This window comes from Vigna unguiculata, chromosome 7 (genome assembly GCF_037176805.1).
Source record: "Vigna unguiculata cultivar grain cowpea cultivar isolate G323 ecotype 2 chromosome 7, ASM3717680v1, whole genome shotgun sequence".
Classification (NCBI taxonomy): domain Eukaryota; kingdom Viridiplantae; phylum Streptophyta; class Magnoliopsida; order Fabales; family Fabaceae; genus Vigna; species Vigna unguiculata.
In genome coordinates, this window is record NC_140798.1 from 14,676,788 (window position 1) to 14,693,961 (window position 17,174).

The 17,174-nt window shown below is 33.8% G+C and overlaps 1 protein-coding gene and 1 pseudogene across 1 annotated transcript; both read right to left on the minus strand.

Annotated features, from left to right (window-relative positions):
• Positions 1-6,608: 6,608 nt before the first annotated feature.
• On the minus strand, positions 6,609-8,671 carry LOC114191199 (uncharacterized). The gene is made up of 7 exons (XM_085675486.1): positions 8,527-8,671; positions 8,194-8,447; positions 7,912-8,115; positions 7,736-7,828; positions 7,547-7,657; positions 7,107-7,454; positions 6,609-6,677 (listed from the first exon to the last, which is right to left on the minus strand). The coding sequence occupies exons 1-7, from the start codon at positions 8,669-8,671 to the stop codon at positions 6,609-6,611; spliced, it is 1,224 nt and encodes a 407-aa protein (XP_085531612.1).
• Positions 8,672-10,607: 1,936 nt separating this feature from the next.
• LOC114194868 (uncharacterized) lies at positions 10,608-13,930 on the minus strand (annotated as a pseudogene).
• Between the last annotated feature and the right edge of the window lie 3,244 nt (positions 13,931-17,174).

Below are 17,174 nucleotides of genomic sequence, written 5' to 3' on the forward strand. Positions count from 1 at the left end.
CTGAATGAATATGTGATGCAATGTCATACGCTCTCTGATTTTGTCATTCAATGTATGTCACAGTTAGGCTTTAATTTTAGTTTTGATTACCTAGCTTTAAATTGTATAATCTCGTGTTTTTGTCTTAGGTTTTGTTTAGTTCATTTTCTATGTCAATGATTCCATAGATGTTGCCTAATTTGCGTATTGTCATAGTTTTCTCTCAGTTTTAGTCCTTGTTTTGTCTATCACATGCTTAGTTTCTGTTCTAATGTATTGTGGAGTTCACATATTACTACTAGATCAATAGTAATATTCTGTAGTGTTTCAGTTTTCACTGTTTCGTGTTTCAATCGTGCTGGGTTTATGTTTGTCCGAGTTGTCATTGCTTGTTGATTTTGCAATCATTTTTTATGTTCAATTGCTATCTTTGCTTTTGAGTTGTGTTGTTGTGCTGCACTTTGAGTCTGATGGCCAAGGATTGCTGTGACCGAAGCATTTAGTGACTAATCTATCAATGCGAGCTCTAATTTGTATCAGACTCTATATGTGGAACCTCCAGCTTGGTCATGTGTATGCATAGGCAGTTTTACAGTTTTACTGGCATGATTCCATTACTGTGCACATCACTTTCAACATTAATATTCATTTGCAGAATTCTGTTATTCAGAATTGAACCATGCGCATTGTGTTTTGCTTCCAGTTCTGCTCAGTTTACTACTATTTGCTTTGTTGATGATTGAAATCCATGTTGATTTTAAAGCCAGTATCATGTTTTCATTCCAATATTGGTGTGAGGTCTTGTGATTGAAACAAAATTTTGCATAGCAGTTCTATGCTCCATAGTTTAAAGACTGCATCTGTTTCACTCCATTGTGTTGTTTTATGTGTTGGAAGCACTCTAGTTTCTTAATTTGAATGCTTTGGCCAAGATCTTGTTGTTGTTTTCACTACAACTTTTGCAATATCAGTTACCATGAGACAATATATTGTAGTGTTCAATTTTGCTAAATCAGTGTTTCTTATATTTCTCCACCTATCCAAGGTTGATTTTCATTACTTACACTGATTTACAACATATTCATAACTGGTAGATTTTTGTGCTTGTCTAAGCTGATTGAGTTGCATATCGTTGTAATGTACTACCTTGGTTATATCCTGTTGTGCAACAATCAATATTGCACATTCTGTTTGCTACATCATATTTGGCCTTTTTTGTTGAGTGCAGTAGAGTTTCTGGCCTGGCTTTCTTTTCGCAGTTTCTGTTTTATCAGATTACTGTCTAGTGTGTTCATCCAGTGGTGTTCTAGCTAGTCTGATTCAATCTGTGTCAATTCTACTGCATACTGCTGAGCTATATCCATTGGCTGATTGATTAATTTCTTGTATGTCTATTTCCATTGTTTTTTTTAAGTTGAATCAACTTTGAACTCTGTTATATGCATTTGATCACTGATTTGGCAGTAGCACATTGACACTGTTGTGAGCTGTTGTTAAGATCTTTGAGAATTAAAAGGAAAGAAAGAAAGTGAAAAAAATTATAATGAGAAAAAGCATCTGATAGAGAATGATTCGGTCTTGATTGAATTTGAACACATTTGATTCAGCAAAATACAAGTTGACTTGACAGTTTCCAAAATGAATACTGCTCTTTTCAATGTCAATTGCATATGCTCTTGATTCAACTTGCTTTGAGTCTTTGCTTGATTTTAGTTTTATTCATCTTATTCTAGACCTATTCTTTAGGTTCTCTTTTGTGTGCCATCCTTTCTTGCTTTGCCTTGTTTCTTACTTGTCTTTGTTGGTTATCATTTGAGTTTGTCTATTAAATCTTTCAATTGATGTTGTCCCATTCTTTCATTTGAGCTTTTATTGTTTTTATGAATTTTTTTTCCTTTCACGCAGCTTGATTTGCACTTGATTCTGTGTTGGATCCTGCATACTCACTATTTTTGCAGCCTTTGTAGGTGAAGCCTCTTCTTGGAGGAGGGTGAGTGAATCTATTGTGAGAGTACATTGTCGAGAGAATTGTAGCGTAAGCTGGGACTTGGGAGCATCAAAGTGGAAGAAACACTTGAGGGATATATGTTTTGGAGGCTGGACCGAGAGAGACATAGCATAACATTCTTTTATTTTGTGATTTGTTGTTTTCATATCACGGTATTTTGGGTGTACTTTTTTTAGTTTGCTGTTTCTTTTCCCTTTCATTTGGCTTAAGGGGGAAATGCTTTAGAGCAATCCCATCCTTAGCATTTAATTGTAATAGTTTAAGCGTGTTTAGTGTGAGGTTCAAGGGGTTCCAAAGGCCACTTGTATCTTCACTTAGGCTTTCATTTTTCGTCTAGTTTATGTTTTCAGTTTTTAAGTTTTCAGTCTTTATGTTTTCAGCTTTTATGCTCTGTTTTTCAATGTCCAGGTTCTGTTTTGTGTGAATTGTATGTTTAGCTTTCTGTTTTAGGTCACTGTGATATCTAGGTGCAAGTTCTTTTACCACCTAGTTGACCTTTCTTTGGTCATAAGTTCATACACATTTTTTTCACACAATCTGTTTTCATTTGAATTTCTATTGAGAATTTTTGTGAAAGAAATTTAGAAATCTCTGGCTAGGAAATTCTTGGTTTCTAAGCTTGTCCATGAGACTCACCTCCCTTTCCTGGGAGTATCTCTAGATATCTTTTCCATTATTTTCTCTTTAGGAATTCCTCAAATCTTTGTGAAATTTGTTTTGCTAAAAGTGTTTCAAAATGAGTTTTTCTTCTTCTAGCTGTGTGCTTTTAGGTAGGCATAATAGTATGCATTTAGGTAGGCATAATAGTAGTCATGAGTTACATCATACTATTCATAGTGATATTCCATTCTTTGGGGAAGATATAGGACTAATATCATTTAGAGATTGCATGTGGGATACAGAGAAATTGGTGCAACCTTTGTTTAGTAAATATAGTCAAGTTGATATTCTTAGTCATGTTATTTCTAAGTTTGTAGGACGTGCATATGAGTGGTGGCAAGAAAGGGAATATAGAGTGAAAAAGGAGAGAAAATCATGCATCAATACATTTTATGAATTATAAACATGCATGTGGAAATATTTCATTCCCCCTTCATTTAGGATCACTAAAGCGCAACAAGCTAGGATAGAAGACTTTATTGACATTGGGGATGCATTCATCCAAAACATTGATAAGTTTTCTAGACTAGAAAAAGATTTTAAGGACAATTTAGACTTGCTCTCGAGTGAACCAAGAAAGAGAGAAAAATATAAGAGAGAGCAAGCTAAACATCAAAAGCTTCGAGAGATTGAAAAGAAGAGAGGAAAAGAAGAGCTTGAGATGCTTTGTGCTCAAAGAGAACAAAAGGAAAAAGAGATAAAAGAGAGCAAGAAGAAAGAGGAAGAAGAAAAGGCTAAAGAGGAAAGTCTAAGAAAAACAAAAGAAGAGAATGATAGAAAAGAATTAGAGGAAAGAGAGAATATAAAACATGAAAGTGAGCATGAAATACAATCACAAGTGGTGGAGTTAAAGAACATTTTAAAAGCAAAAAGGGAACCCATTATTAGGGATCTGGTGATCAATCCTTCACCAATTCCTTCCATTAAGTCTCAATTTTCAAAGGGAGTTTTCCACTCTTTACATTCTTCCCACTTCTTCATTAAATCTTTTGTTTTGTTTCCTTCTTAAATTTTTTGTTCTCCAACTCATTCCCTTATTTCATCCTCCTCAACTTGTTTTGCCAAAACACACTTTGACATTAACATTATTTTCACAAATCATCCCCGTCAAGGTGTGCAACACTGTTTTTGTGAAGTCGGCCTAATACCATCCTTTTCAATCTTTAAAAGCCTATTTTCACAACTTTCCCAATCAATTTTACTGCATGGTCATTATGATTTTAATTCAATTTTATTTGATGACTACTACAAGTTTGTTTTTGATCCAGGTGGACCATTCAATTTAGTTACTGTGAGCCTTTCTCAACCCTTTTGATCTGAGGACAGATGCTCTTCAAGAGGGAGAGGATGATGTTAGCCCACTAAGGCTCATAGTTTGGGCTAATGGCCTGGCCCATTTAGTTTATCTTTGTTATTAAATAAATACATATTTTTGAAATGCTTTATTTTCAGTTTAATAATTGGGCTTTATTGTGCAGTCCATGTCTACAAATCTAATTCTCGGATGGGCCAACCAAAATGGCAGCAACCAATAACCCTTGCTGCCAATCCTGATGCTAGCGCTTACGGGATTTCCTCACAGTACTTTAACTGCATCAAGTGTTCCCGTGTTGGGTCGCGCAACACATCATGCGTGATGGGGTGTGGAAATAAGCAAGGCACGCATCTTCCAAATGAATAGAGCGTGAAGGAGGGAATTGGGCTTCATCTTAAATCAGCTTCCTGGCACCAATGTGGACCGCATGACTTTTCCTAATTTTCAGTTGCACGTGCTTATGTGCTTATGCGATAAGCATCAATCGCGTCTTGTATCACAAATTGGGCTTCTAGCCCAATTCCTTCAAAGCTTCCAGCAGTTACTAGCATGTTACCTGGGCGCATCTTCCATCTGCCACGAAACTTAATCCAGCTAGTTGCGTTGCATCTCAAGCAGCAAGGCTTTTCCCTCATTCCACCGTCTGCTAGTTAGGGTTAATGATCAAAGAGGGCTGCACCCCTTTGTTGTAGTGTTCTTGGCCACACCCAAACCCTTAGTTGTTAGGGTTTTACACTTTCTTCTCCAAGAGTCCCAGTCGTAGTTAGGGTTCACGTTTTCCTTGCCTCTTCTTCTCGTTATAAAAGAGGCAAGCTACCATTATAACAATTTAGCTTAGATGAATGATAAATCTGATTGAAAACACTCCCACTTTCGTCTCTGCTCAAACCTTTCACCTTAGATGAGGATTTGTCCTCCTAGGGTATCTAAACCAGTGAGATTCGAGTGTTATTCACCAAGTATAAGCCTTCCCCTGCGTGTTCCAGTCGTTTCCACCGAACAAACGACTGCCGAAGGCCGTCTTTGTCGTGGTGGATGAGAAATGGAAGAAGGCAATGGACAAGGAGATTACTGCGATAGAACGTAACAACACGTAGGAATTATCCGAGTTACCACAAGGAGCTCGACCCATTGGAATAAAGTGGGTTTTCAAGAAGAAAATGAATGCACAAGGTGAGATAGAGCGATATAAAGCTCGATTGGTGGTAAAAGGCTATAGATAGAGGGAAGGAGTTGACTATGCCGAGGTGTTTGCACCTATTACTAGGATGGAGACTGTTCATCTACTAATTTCTGTAGCAGCTTAGAAAAAATGGCCCATTTTCCAAATGGACGTAAAGTCGGCTTTTCTGAATGGTGTGTTAAAGGAAGAGGTCTACATTGAGCAACCACTCGGCTACAGAGGAGAGGTGAAGAAAAGAAGGTGTTGAGGCTGAAAAAGGCTCTTCATTGCCTGAAACAAGCTCCAAGGGCGTGGAATGACCGAATCCACACTTATTTCGTGGAAAATAAATATGAACAATGCCCGATTGAACACACACTATATATAAAGAAGCGTGGAGGTAGGATAATGTTGATAGCTCTTTATGTTGATGACCTTATGTTCATGGGTAATGATGCAGAATTAATTAAGAATTTCAAAAGAACCATGGAGAAAGAGTTTAAAATGACGAACTTGGGACATATGAGATACTTTCTTGGGCTGGAAGTCAAACAACTTGAGACAAGTATCTTTGTGTCTCAAGAAAGATATGTCGAGGACATTCTGAGAAAATTTAAGATGGCGAGCTGCAACCTAGTTTCAACCCCAATAGAACCAGGTACAACACTTTCAAAGTTTGATGGAGGAGATCACGTAGATGCCAACAAATACAGAAGCTTGGTTGGAAGTCTTCGTTACTTGATGAGTACAAGGCCGAATTTGTTACTAAGTGTTGGAATAGTTAGTCGATACAAGGAGGAGTCGAGCTACACACATTGGAAAGCACTGAAAAGAATATTGAGGTATGTGCGGGGAACAACATCACTCGGATTATACTACACTAGGTCGAACGATTACCGATTAGTAGGGTACTCAGACAATGATTGGTGTGGAAATGTAGATGATCGGAAAAGCACATCCGGGTATGTCACTACAACAAAAAGTATTTTAGACAACACCACAAAACTATGGCCTAAATCGTAAAAACTTGGGCTAAAGTTTAGACAACAGTTTCTTAGCCGTAGTCTAGGTGGCCGTTGGTGTAGGCATTAGGCCACGGTTTTCAATACGATAACATTGTTAAAACCGTGGCTTAATATCCTAATAATAGACAACACCCTTATAAATATTGTCTTTGAGTTTAAGCCACATTTATTAAAATGTGTTTTTATAGAAAAGTTCAATGTGAAAAAAGTGTACCTCTTCAAATCACAATATTATACAATTAGGCACCACAATAGTCAACACCTCAAACAATATTCGTACGCAAAATATTCATAATTGAATGAATATTAAATGTCATTCATACATATATTTCAATGCTAGAATGAAAACTATTAAAATAACTATCTTGAAGTCATTATTAAGGATGAACCTTTCAAAGTTTTAGCTAGAAAGCTAAAATATAATATGTCTAATGTTTCTTAACTACATAACAAAGATCATTATTCTATAAGATTGTCTTCATAATCTTCATAGCCTTCATTGTCTTCATGATCTTCTTTGTTTTCTAGCTACAAACAACAACACAATATATTATCACATTTTTCCAACATATTATACATTATAACAAGTTAATTAAGTCAAATTTAACATGTAAATGTGCATTGAATCACATGTTTTCAATCATTTCTAAGTTCCAACAAATGCATGTTCATGAGTGAAGTAGAGACCTAAAATGTAACATTATACTCATCATGATTCTTCTCTTACATAATGTATCATAGATGTTAAATAACAAACATGATTTGAGAGTTTATAGTATAGTATTAATCTAATGTAACACCTAATAAGCACAAAATACCAATATTTTAGTTGCTAAGAGTCTAAAGCATCAATAAGTAGTTATTGCAACATCCTAACCATATCCTATTTAGTATTAAACTTTTGGGTATTTTACATTGATATTAATGATGGAAGTACAATTAAAAACTTTTCTTTACCTGCGGATCATGGGTTGATGCAGATAAATATGGCCCTGTTGCACTACTTTCTTTACCTAAAATGCGTGCCATCATATTATTTAAGTCCTCTTCATCTAAATTTGGATTTTGTTGCCTTACCACAAAATTTACAATTGCTCGTAGATCTTGTATTTCCTTTGTCATACCACTAATTGCGTTTGCATGTTCTTTCTTGATGGTAGCAATTTCTTCATTTTTCCTAAATTGTGATGATGTCATAGTCTTTCCGTAACAACGTACCCTCCCAGGCTTTTCTTTTCCAAACAGTGATTTAAATGTTTGTTCTGCAGAATCACTTGAGTTTTGAATGGAACCTTGAAGCTTAATCTAATAAAACAAAAATAAAAAATCATTATGTAGATCTATACAATGAATAAAGGAGATTTATTTATATTGAGAAAAAGGAATCTATACATAGCATTATGTGTTTCTTCATCCAATTCTTTTCCTTTTCGGCCTTCTCGACGTTGACGAGTTGTAATAAACATTTCAGCTTGAGTAACTTTTTCTCCTACCTCTTTCTTGGTACGCTACAATAAGAAAAAGGTCAATTAGCATATTTTGCATTAGATATAAAACATACGATGACATAAGTAGAAATATATTACCAATTCAGCATGAATTCTAGCAAAACTAGTTGGTCCCATGCGATGGATGTACTTTTGCTTAGCTTTATTTGCAGCATTTCTCTTGCTAAAGCTCTACATTAGGATAAGAGAAAAATAACAATCAAGGTAGATTATAACACGTAGCTTTAACGTAATAAGACATCAAATAAACTTACCTGGATAGTACTATTGTTCCAATATTTGAGCAATTGCTTGAAATGAGCTTCAGAAAGGAATAAAGGATGATGTTTTAGCCGATCCTTCAATGTGGAGTACTTTGAAAAGTGTTTTTTCTTGATAAAACTTTTGTAGAGTCTCCATGCATCATTTATACGAGTAAATACGGCTTTCTCTCCTTTATCACTAATATTGAACTTTTCCTACATAAAAAAACATTAAATGGATGAATTTTAAGAAATATTTATGTCGCCAAATCAATATAAGTTTAGTTTTCATACCAGAACATATGTCCATATATGAGCCTTATTATCTTTATCTTTGAGTAGAGCTTTGAAACTTGTGTAAATCAAGGGACAAAAGCTTGAATTCCTCGCTATTGTGCCAAGGAAATAACTCAAGTCAGTTACAATTTTGTCAGTCGGACCAATAGGTTCTCCATCTACATCCAATACAACTTTTGGACGATCTTGCATTGATCTTCCGTGTATTGCTAAGCATTGAGTTGGTCCTCTTGTTCTTTTCTTCTTTGTCCCTATTTTGACATTCAACTCACAAAATTAAATATTACATATGAAAAACAAATTGTCAAATGCTAATAATAAAATATTTACCTTCTTTTTCATTCAATTCGCCATCTTCATCTTGGTATGTATTTCCTTCACCAACATATTGTTCTGCCTCCTCACCTCCATTTTGAATATTTTTGTCTTCATCATCAATGCTTCCATTTTCTTTAAGAAATTGATCAATTGACATTGACCCCAATTTTGTTTTTGTATCCTTAGGAGCAACACCTCATCTTGTCATTGATTCAACATCTTCAATCACTAGTCCTTGCTTAGATCTTGACTTATCATCTACCATCGTTCCTTTCATAGGCAATCTCCTTTTCTTAGAATTTTCCTCTTGTGACACTCCCTTTTTATTGGGTTGTTGATCAACACTTGAATTAGTGACTTGAGTGAATGCTCTTTCAATTTGTAGTAGCTTTTCCTTTGATTTATCAGCTACATTTGCTGCCTTTTTCTTGAGTTTCCCATTCTGATTTCTCGAGCTAAGCCTCCTATCCAAATTTGCATGGTCATGCAACTTAAAAGTAGGCAAGTTTAGTTGTGTTTCAGCAACAATTCTAGGTGCAGTAGTTCTACATTGATTGCTTGTCATCTTTCCATGTGTAATTTGCATTTTCCTTAGCAATTCTTTGCTTGATTTTACTTGATGAAGTTCCATACTTGAAGCACTCATTTGAATGTTGTTGCCTTGAGGTTTCATCTACCCTTTTAGGAAGTTAAGAGCAAAAATAAGTAAGAAAAAAAAATGCAATTAAGCATAACTAACAAGCAAGGAAATACATATAAATGAGAAGTGATGCAGATATGAAGAATAATAAACATATAAGTGATAAAGAGATGAAGAATAGACAATATTAAGTTTTCTATTCAAGCTTATTCTAGAGTTACAGATTTTGTGTATCCCTCAAATGTCACATAAATGAACCTAAATGTGGCTTGGGAGAAATATGAGTCAGTTAAAGTTGTACACAAAATATGGTTCTTAGAGATCTTCAACTGCAATCTGTAGCTTCTTCAACTGCTTCCTTGACTTCAAGAATCTGTAGTAAAATTTAGCAATAAAATTTGGAAGCCAAATTTTCATTCAGAGCTTAACTTTGATACATTGTGTTAGTGTAATAAGAAATTAATTTATCACTGTTATCACTGTTATGTGTTCCTTTTTAAAGTTGACCTGCAATATAAAACAAATCAATTTAATGGCTACATATTTATGTTGATATAGACCTGCCAGAATTGTACAGTAACAAGATTTGTACAGTAGCTCAATTGATATTGTCATGAAAAGAAATGGTTCCACACAGTTTCAATGGATAGATCTCTTGATGAAAACATTTAAAGGTGGTCTAGCACATGAGCCTCATAAGAGGAGAGGTTCTTCTGCGAAAAAACCAATTGCACCTGAATTAGAAACATTGAAATTTACAATAGAAAAGAAAAAGACTTGAGGGATAAAGTGACATAAACCACCTACTAACATGTGTTCTGTACTTTTATTTTTTGTTCAATCATGACCTTTACAACTGTGTATCATAGTTAATCAGCATATACCTAATAATCCCCGCACTTAATCAACATAGAAAATGAAACATTTTTTAGCCATAAAAGGATTTAAAACAACTAATTCGTTAATTCCTGGAAACTCCTTTGAAACAACAAAAAGTTCTGAATGTAGAGCTGTTTTTGTCCAATACACTTCCAATACTCGGGATTCAAAAAATAGCAGATAGACCCTCTTCTTTGTACAAGACAATTATACAAAACGACATTTCACCACATTTCACCAAGATTTGTATAGTAGCTCAATTGATAGTTGAGGAACTTTTGCTAAGGAAATTTTAAAAGTTATTCACCACATTTCATGATAGCAACAGTAGTTCGTACAACCAAACATATAACAAAATTTTAAATAGAGATGAACAACAGAAAAATAGAGTCATTCTATCAACACCACATTATATGAGGAAATGTTTAAAAAGTTATCTTACAATTATAGGAAAAACAGAGAGACTTATTCATGTCAAACTAAAGCAGAGAGACTTATCTTACAATTCTGCATCTTGTTACATAAAAAGATCCAAACTACAAAATCCATTCTATCAACACTAGCCATCCTCCTCTTAGTCCATATAGTCAAAAAAAGTCTCATCAAAATCAAGATCATCAGAATAATCTTTCTCCAAATCTTTATAAGGTTTCTCAGCTACTGTTACAGGCATGTCTTCCCTAACCCAATTGAATTCATCATCATTATCAGAATTATTTACTTGTGAGTGATCACCCATATTAAATAAATCTCTTGGAATCGTCTTCAAAACATAATGTTTACTTGTTTCAAAAGGATCTTCAACATAAAAGCATTGGTGGACTTGAGAAGGCAACACAAAGGGATCATTTTGGTAACATTTTTTGTTGAAATAAACACATGTAAGCCCATGTTTGTCTGCATCACTCTCAAACCAATCACACTTAAACATCACAAACTTGAAATGCTCATAATAGTCTAACTCAATTATGTCATTGATTGCCCCATAATAAGTGATGGGTTCTATCCTAGGATTTTCATCCTTGGAACTTGCATAACTTGGTGTTAATGAAACCAAAGTTACACCAGAATTTTGAGTTTTGCGTCTAGCATCTCTCTTTGTAGTATGAAATCTGTAACCATTGATGAGGTAGCCTGACAACCTCCTTGCAACAGTATTTGGACCACGAGAGAATTACTTAAGTTGAAGTGATACATCCTCACTCATGGCTCTATCTTTGAACCATTCACTAAACTCTTGACTTTGGGTTTTAGCTTTGATCCACTTTCTTCTTTTTGTCTTCCTATTTAAAATCTCATCATACTCTCTATAAAAACAAATAATTCTTTATTAGTGATTTAAGGTATAATTCAAAAGATGAGAATGAAAAAAAATAAACTAGTATCACACCTGATGTATATGTTTATTTCGTCATAGTTGAATAAGAGGTATCGATGAGCTTGATCCTTAGATGTCAAATCCAAAGAGAATAGTTTACCTTTTTTCTTACCACCCAAAGCACTACCTCTATTTGAAAAGTAATCACAAACATCTACATCACATAAATCATTACCTTCGTAATTTCTTCTTTTTCTATTCAATCTTGTATCTACGTCTTTATGCATATATCTTGAGCAAAGTGTCAAAGCTTCTTCTGCTAAATACCCCTCGGCAATAGAACCCTCAGGATAAGCCTTGTTTCGAACATAACTTTTAAGTCTGCACAAATATCTCTAAATCGGATACATCCACCGAAATTGAACTGGCCCACCCAATCTTACTTCATTTGCTAGATGGATAGGCAAGTGAACCATTATGTTAAAAAAACTAGGAGGAAATATCGTCTCCATTTGAAAAAGTATTTCTACAATATTGGCTTCTAAGTAATCCAAATCCTACACTTGGATCACTTTTTGGGCCAGCCAAACGAATTAAAGGGCCAGCCACTACATCAAGCATTGTGCATCTTATTGGAACTTGTAACAAGTAGTGTAGCATGAAATGTGCATCATGACTCTTATAACCACTTATTTTCTTTTCACTAGCATTCACACACTTTGAAATATTTGATGCAATCCCATCTGGTAATTTGGTGGACTTTAAAATAGCACAAAAAATTGGCTTTTCATGTGCATTCATTGAAAAACAAGATTTTGCAAACTGTACACGACCTCCATCAAGCTCCCAAGGATGAAGATTCTTTCTAATTCCCATGTCTTGTAAATCATAGCGTGCATTGACATGATCTTTTGTCTTGCCTTGAATGCCCAAAAAAGTCCCAATAATATTATCACATATGTTTTTCTCAATATGCATTACATCAAGATTATGACGTAATTTATTTTGTGACCAGTAGGGCAACTCAAAAAATATTGATCTTTTCTTCCATGGACCATCTTTCTTATTTTTTCTATACTTTCCAAAATCATTGTTAAAATCCTTCAAGATTTCTACAATATCAGTACCTTCTAACACAGTTGGTGTAGACCCAAGTTCTTTCTTTCCATTGAATGACTTCTTATTCAACCTCCATGGATGACTTGTTGGTAAAAACACACGATGGTTCATATAACACATCTTATGGTTGTGTCTCAAGTATGACGAATGAGTGTCATAATTGCAACATGAACATGCCAACCTTCCTTTAGTGCTCCAACCTGACAACATAGCATACCTAGGATAATCACTAATTGTCCACAAAAGAGCTGCATGCATTTGAAATTTTTGATCTCTTGAGGCATCATATGTTTCTACACCTATTTCCCATAATTGCTTTAGTTCCTCAATTAGTGGTTGCAAATAGACATCAATATCATTTCCAGGTGATTGTGGTCCAGGAATTAGTAGTGACAACATTGTGTATTCGGGTTTCATGCATAGCCATGGCGGAAAGTTGTACACCACCATCATGACTGGCCATGTACTATGTGATATACTCATAGTCTTAAATGGATTGAAGCCATCACTTGCTAGACCAAGTCTTACATTGCGAGGCTCAATATAAAAATTAGCATGGCATTTATCAAAGTCTTTCCAAGCTTCACCATCAGCAGGGTGTCTCATTTTTCCATCTTTTGAGCGCTCATCTTCATGCCACCTCATTAAATCTGTAGTGTTTGAGCACATAAATAGCCTTTGAAGTCTGGGGATCAATGGAAAGTGTCTTAAAATTTTTGCAGGCACTTTCTACTCATTCTTTTGTTGCTCTAACTCACCATGTGCTTCACCAAATTCCTTCCATCTTGAAACTTTACACTTCTCACAAAAAGTGTCATTCTCGTGCTCCTTCCAATATAGCATGCATTCATTTCAACATGCATGAATCTTTTTATAATCAAGGCCTAAATCTTTAATCATGGCCTTTGTTTATTAAAAGATTCAGGAATGTTTAGATTCGACATGGCTTCTTTCAATAATTGTAAAAGGTCAGAAAATGAGGCATTGCTCCACCCATGAAGACATTTCAATAGATACATTCGGATTATGAAAGAAAGACTGGAGAAACTTTGGCATCCAGGATATAACTCTTGTTTTGCTTCATTAATCAACTTGTAGAACTTTTTTGCTTCCTCATTAGGACCAGTGTTGTCCCCACTTCCTTCTACCACATTTCTAAATGTGTCATGCAATAATCCATTTATATTATCTTTCATGTCGTCATCACTTGGAGTAGGCAATGATTGTATTGACTCCCCATGGTTTACCCAAGTGTTGTATCCTTTTAGAAATCCTTTAGCTATTAAATGATCATAGACCACATTTCTTGTTGCCCAATAAAGATTTCTACACTTGGAACAAGGGCATAAGATCTCATTCCCTTGAACTCTTCCGCTAGCGTATGCAAAATCTAAAAATAACTCTAGACCATTAGCATACTCTTTACTAAATCTTGGAAGTTTAGTCCACTATTTGTCCATCATCTTTAATCTAAAAGATGATAACATAATATAAGTCTCTCTAAAATTAACAATTTTAAATAAAAATAGGAATAACATCTTCCATAATTTGCTAATGTAAGCTAATAACAAACCTGATATTATAGAATCCACAACAGGTGTTGTAATAGTTAAAGCACAACAACTTCAGAAATCATACTCCTTTTTCTGATCACTAACATAATATGAACTAAATTAAAGCATTTTAAATAAATAAATTAAAAACATATGAAAATTAAAACAATTAAAAATCCTGATATGGTTTCCATATTAAAAACTAATATGAAAATTAAAGCAATTAAAACAATGAAAATTAAACAAATAAACAATTAAAGCATTATATAACACATTAACACCACACACAACATTTAAACAAATAAATTAAAAACTAATATTAAAATTAAAACAATTAAAAATCCTGATATGGTTTCCATATTAAAAATTAATATGAAAATTAAAAAAATTAAAAATCCTGATATGGTTTCCATATTAAAAGCTAATATAAAAATTAAAACAATTAAAACAATAAAAATTAAACAAATAAACAATTAAAGCATTATATAACACATTAACACCACACACAATATTTAAACAAATAAATTAAAAACTAATATGAAAATTAAAACAATTAAAAATCCATTTCAACGAAATACACCATTGATTAGCAAAAATCAATAGTCTTACGCTCACTGCTCCCAATTCCTACAAAAGCCTCTAACTTCAATCCCAAGGTAAAATTGAGTACATCTTTTCTAAAATTTTCTTTCAACTCAATGAAATTACCAATCTACCCACAAGTCTTAATTCATAAATAATGCTTCAACAAAGTTTCCACAAACAGCAGTGAAAATATCACCAAAAAGAAAAGTGACATTTCAATCATGCAATGCCATAGCATAGCCCAACCTTAGAGAAACAGTTCTCAATTTATTTTTTATGTTTTCTTCTTCACTTTTACTTTTAAGTGTGATATTTCTGAAAATAACTTTTAAAAATATAAAATTACACTGTGAAACAAATTTGGCTTTAAAAACTAATATTTTTTATGTCAATACCATTACAATAAAAAATATAAGAAAAATATTTTTATTTTAGATTTGAATTTAGGTGTTTTAAATAATGAATAGTATATATAGTGAAGTGATAGTTACACTACTAGATTTTTCAAAGATTAAGGTGTGTTTAATAGTCATGTAGGCAACATTATTACATACTAAGGCTATTTAGAGTTAAGTAAAGCTTTTGACCTAATCTTACCCAAATGATGCAAAGAAGTTTCTTACTTCCCTTGAACGCTATATCTCTCTACTTCTTCTGCACCCACCTGTTGGAACATGACAATCAATGAGCTGAGTTTCACTAAAAGCATAATTGACAGCTTTATTTAATAATATCATGGATTCTCAATAACATCATCAAAGTGTGATTTTCAAGTGAATTATGATTACTATCCACAGTAACCATGTGATTCATATGATTATCAACAACAAATTGTCACACCTACTTCTGCACCTGATATAAGTGGGTTAACTTTACGACAATTTAATGATCTATATCCTAGATCATCTTTTTTGGGATATGAGCAACAACCATATTCTGAGTGTCCACCTCAGCAACCATATGTTCCAAATAGTGTTCAGCAAGAATATATACCGCCACAGCAAGTTGAAGCAACCAATGGACCATCCTACAAAGAAGTTATGATACTAATGGGTGAAGTTATAGAGAAATTAGAGTCCATGGATGAAAGGTTGCGAGTTGATCAAAGATGCAGAAATATTGAGCAAGAGTGGTACGAAAATAAGCAAATACTGTCTGATATGTTGAGGGATGCAAGTAAGAACAACTTCATAGAATTACTTGTAACTGTTAATACCACCCCTCAACCCCATCAGAGATTTCCTGAAAATCCAGATTTTAACGAACTTTGTCATGAAATCAAAGATGTGCTTCTGAAGTTGGCCATCAGAGATGAACAAATGTCTGAAGATTTGAGTCAGATAATGAATGATGCAGTGAGAAAGGTCACTTTGGAAGATATGATGAAAATGATGACTGAAATGATGAAGATGAATCAGACAGATCAGAAAGAGATGATGAATGCCGCCACACAAAGCCTGCAGAATCAGTCTGAAAAACCAATAGCGGAATCACATCATATTGATATATCTACTGATGGATATAATGATTTTCATAGTAATATGTCTACTGATGGACATATCAATTTTGCTAAAGATGTTGTTGATGAAGAAATTGAAGATTCTCACACTAATATATCTACTGATGGATATGTTGATGCTGCTCAATGTGAGTATAAAGTTGTACCCATTGATGAGGATATGAGTACAAATGATCATTTTCAAGAGCAAAGTTGTGAGAACAATACAATGGAGGAACCAAGTGCAGTTGAAGAGCCAACAATATTCGAAGATGCAGCTGAAGCATCTACTATTGCAACTGGCTTGGTTAATGATGAAGCAGTAGAGTCAACAACACTAGGTGACAATTTTTGCTCAGAAGATGAGATTATGAGGATTACTGATGATCCACTTAACCATCCGAATGCACCTGATGATGCTCAAGTTGAGTTGAAGCCACACACTCCACACATCAAGTTTATTGATGTGAATGATGCAAATAAGTTTTCAGTGGTTATCTTTGTTGACATGGCTGCAGAAAAAGAAGAAAGGTTGCTGCAATAGGTAAACAGGTTAGATTCAAATTATTTTGAAAGCATTGTTGATAAAAAATTTAAATTGCATGCATATTTGTTTTTTGTTTTTGATTTTAATAAAAAATATAAAAAAATTTCAAAAATATGTTTTTTTGTTTTTAGTTTTCATAAACTTCAAAAAGTAAAAATTAAAAAAATGGTACAAGCTGACTTGTACTTTATAAAATTAAAGAAAATAAATTTTGACATATGGCCAAATTGAGCCAGAAATCAAAAAAAATTTCGTTTCCTCCCCAAAATAAGTCCATCAAGGACAGTTTTTTTTTGAAATAAGTGAGGGGGAGACAAACTGTAGCTAGGATTTTTTTTTCTTTTTTATGTTTTTCAATTTTTTGTTTTTGTTTTCATTTAAAAAGAAAAAAATTGTGATTTCTTTTTGAGAAAATTGTGAAAGTATTAACTTTTTACTAAGGGAAACTTTTAAACAATATGTCTCATAAGAAATCCACAAAAATATTTCCCTACTTTCAATAAAACATATTGACATTGGAT

Bases quoted from the DNA above. Each gene is read 5' to 3' on its own strand.
- LOC114191199 (XM_085675486.1), bottom strand. From the start codon at position 8,671: ATGTCAATTGATCAATTTCTTAAAGAAAATGGAAGCATTGATGATGAA. The intron at 8,116-8,193 runs GTATGAAAACTA...TTTTTTATGTAG, and splicing joins ATATATGGACATATGTTCTG to GAAAAGTTCAATATTAGTGA. The intron at 7,658-7,735 runs GTAATATATTTC...TTCTTATTGTAG, and splicing joins CTAGAATTCATGCTGAATTG to CGTACCAAGAAAGAGGTAGG.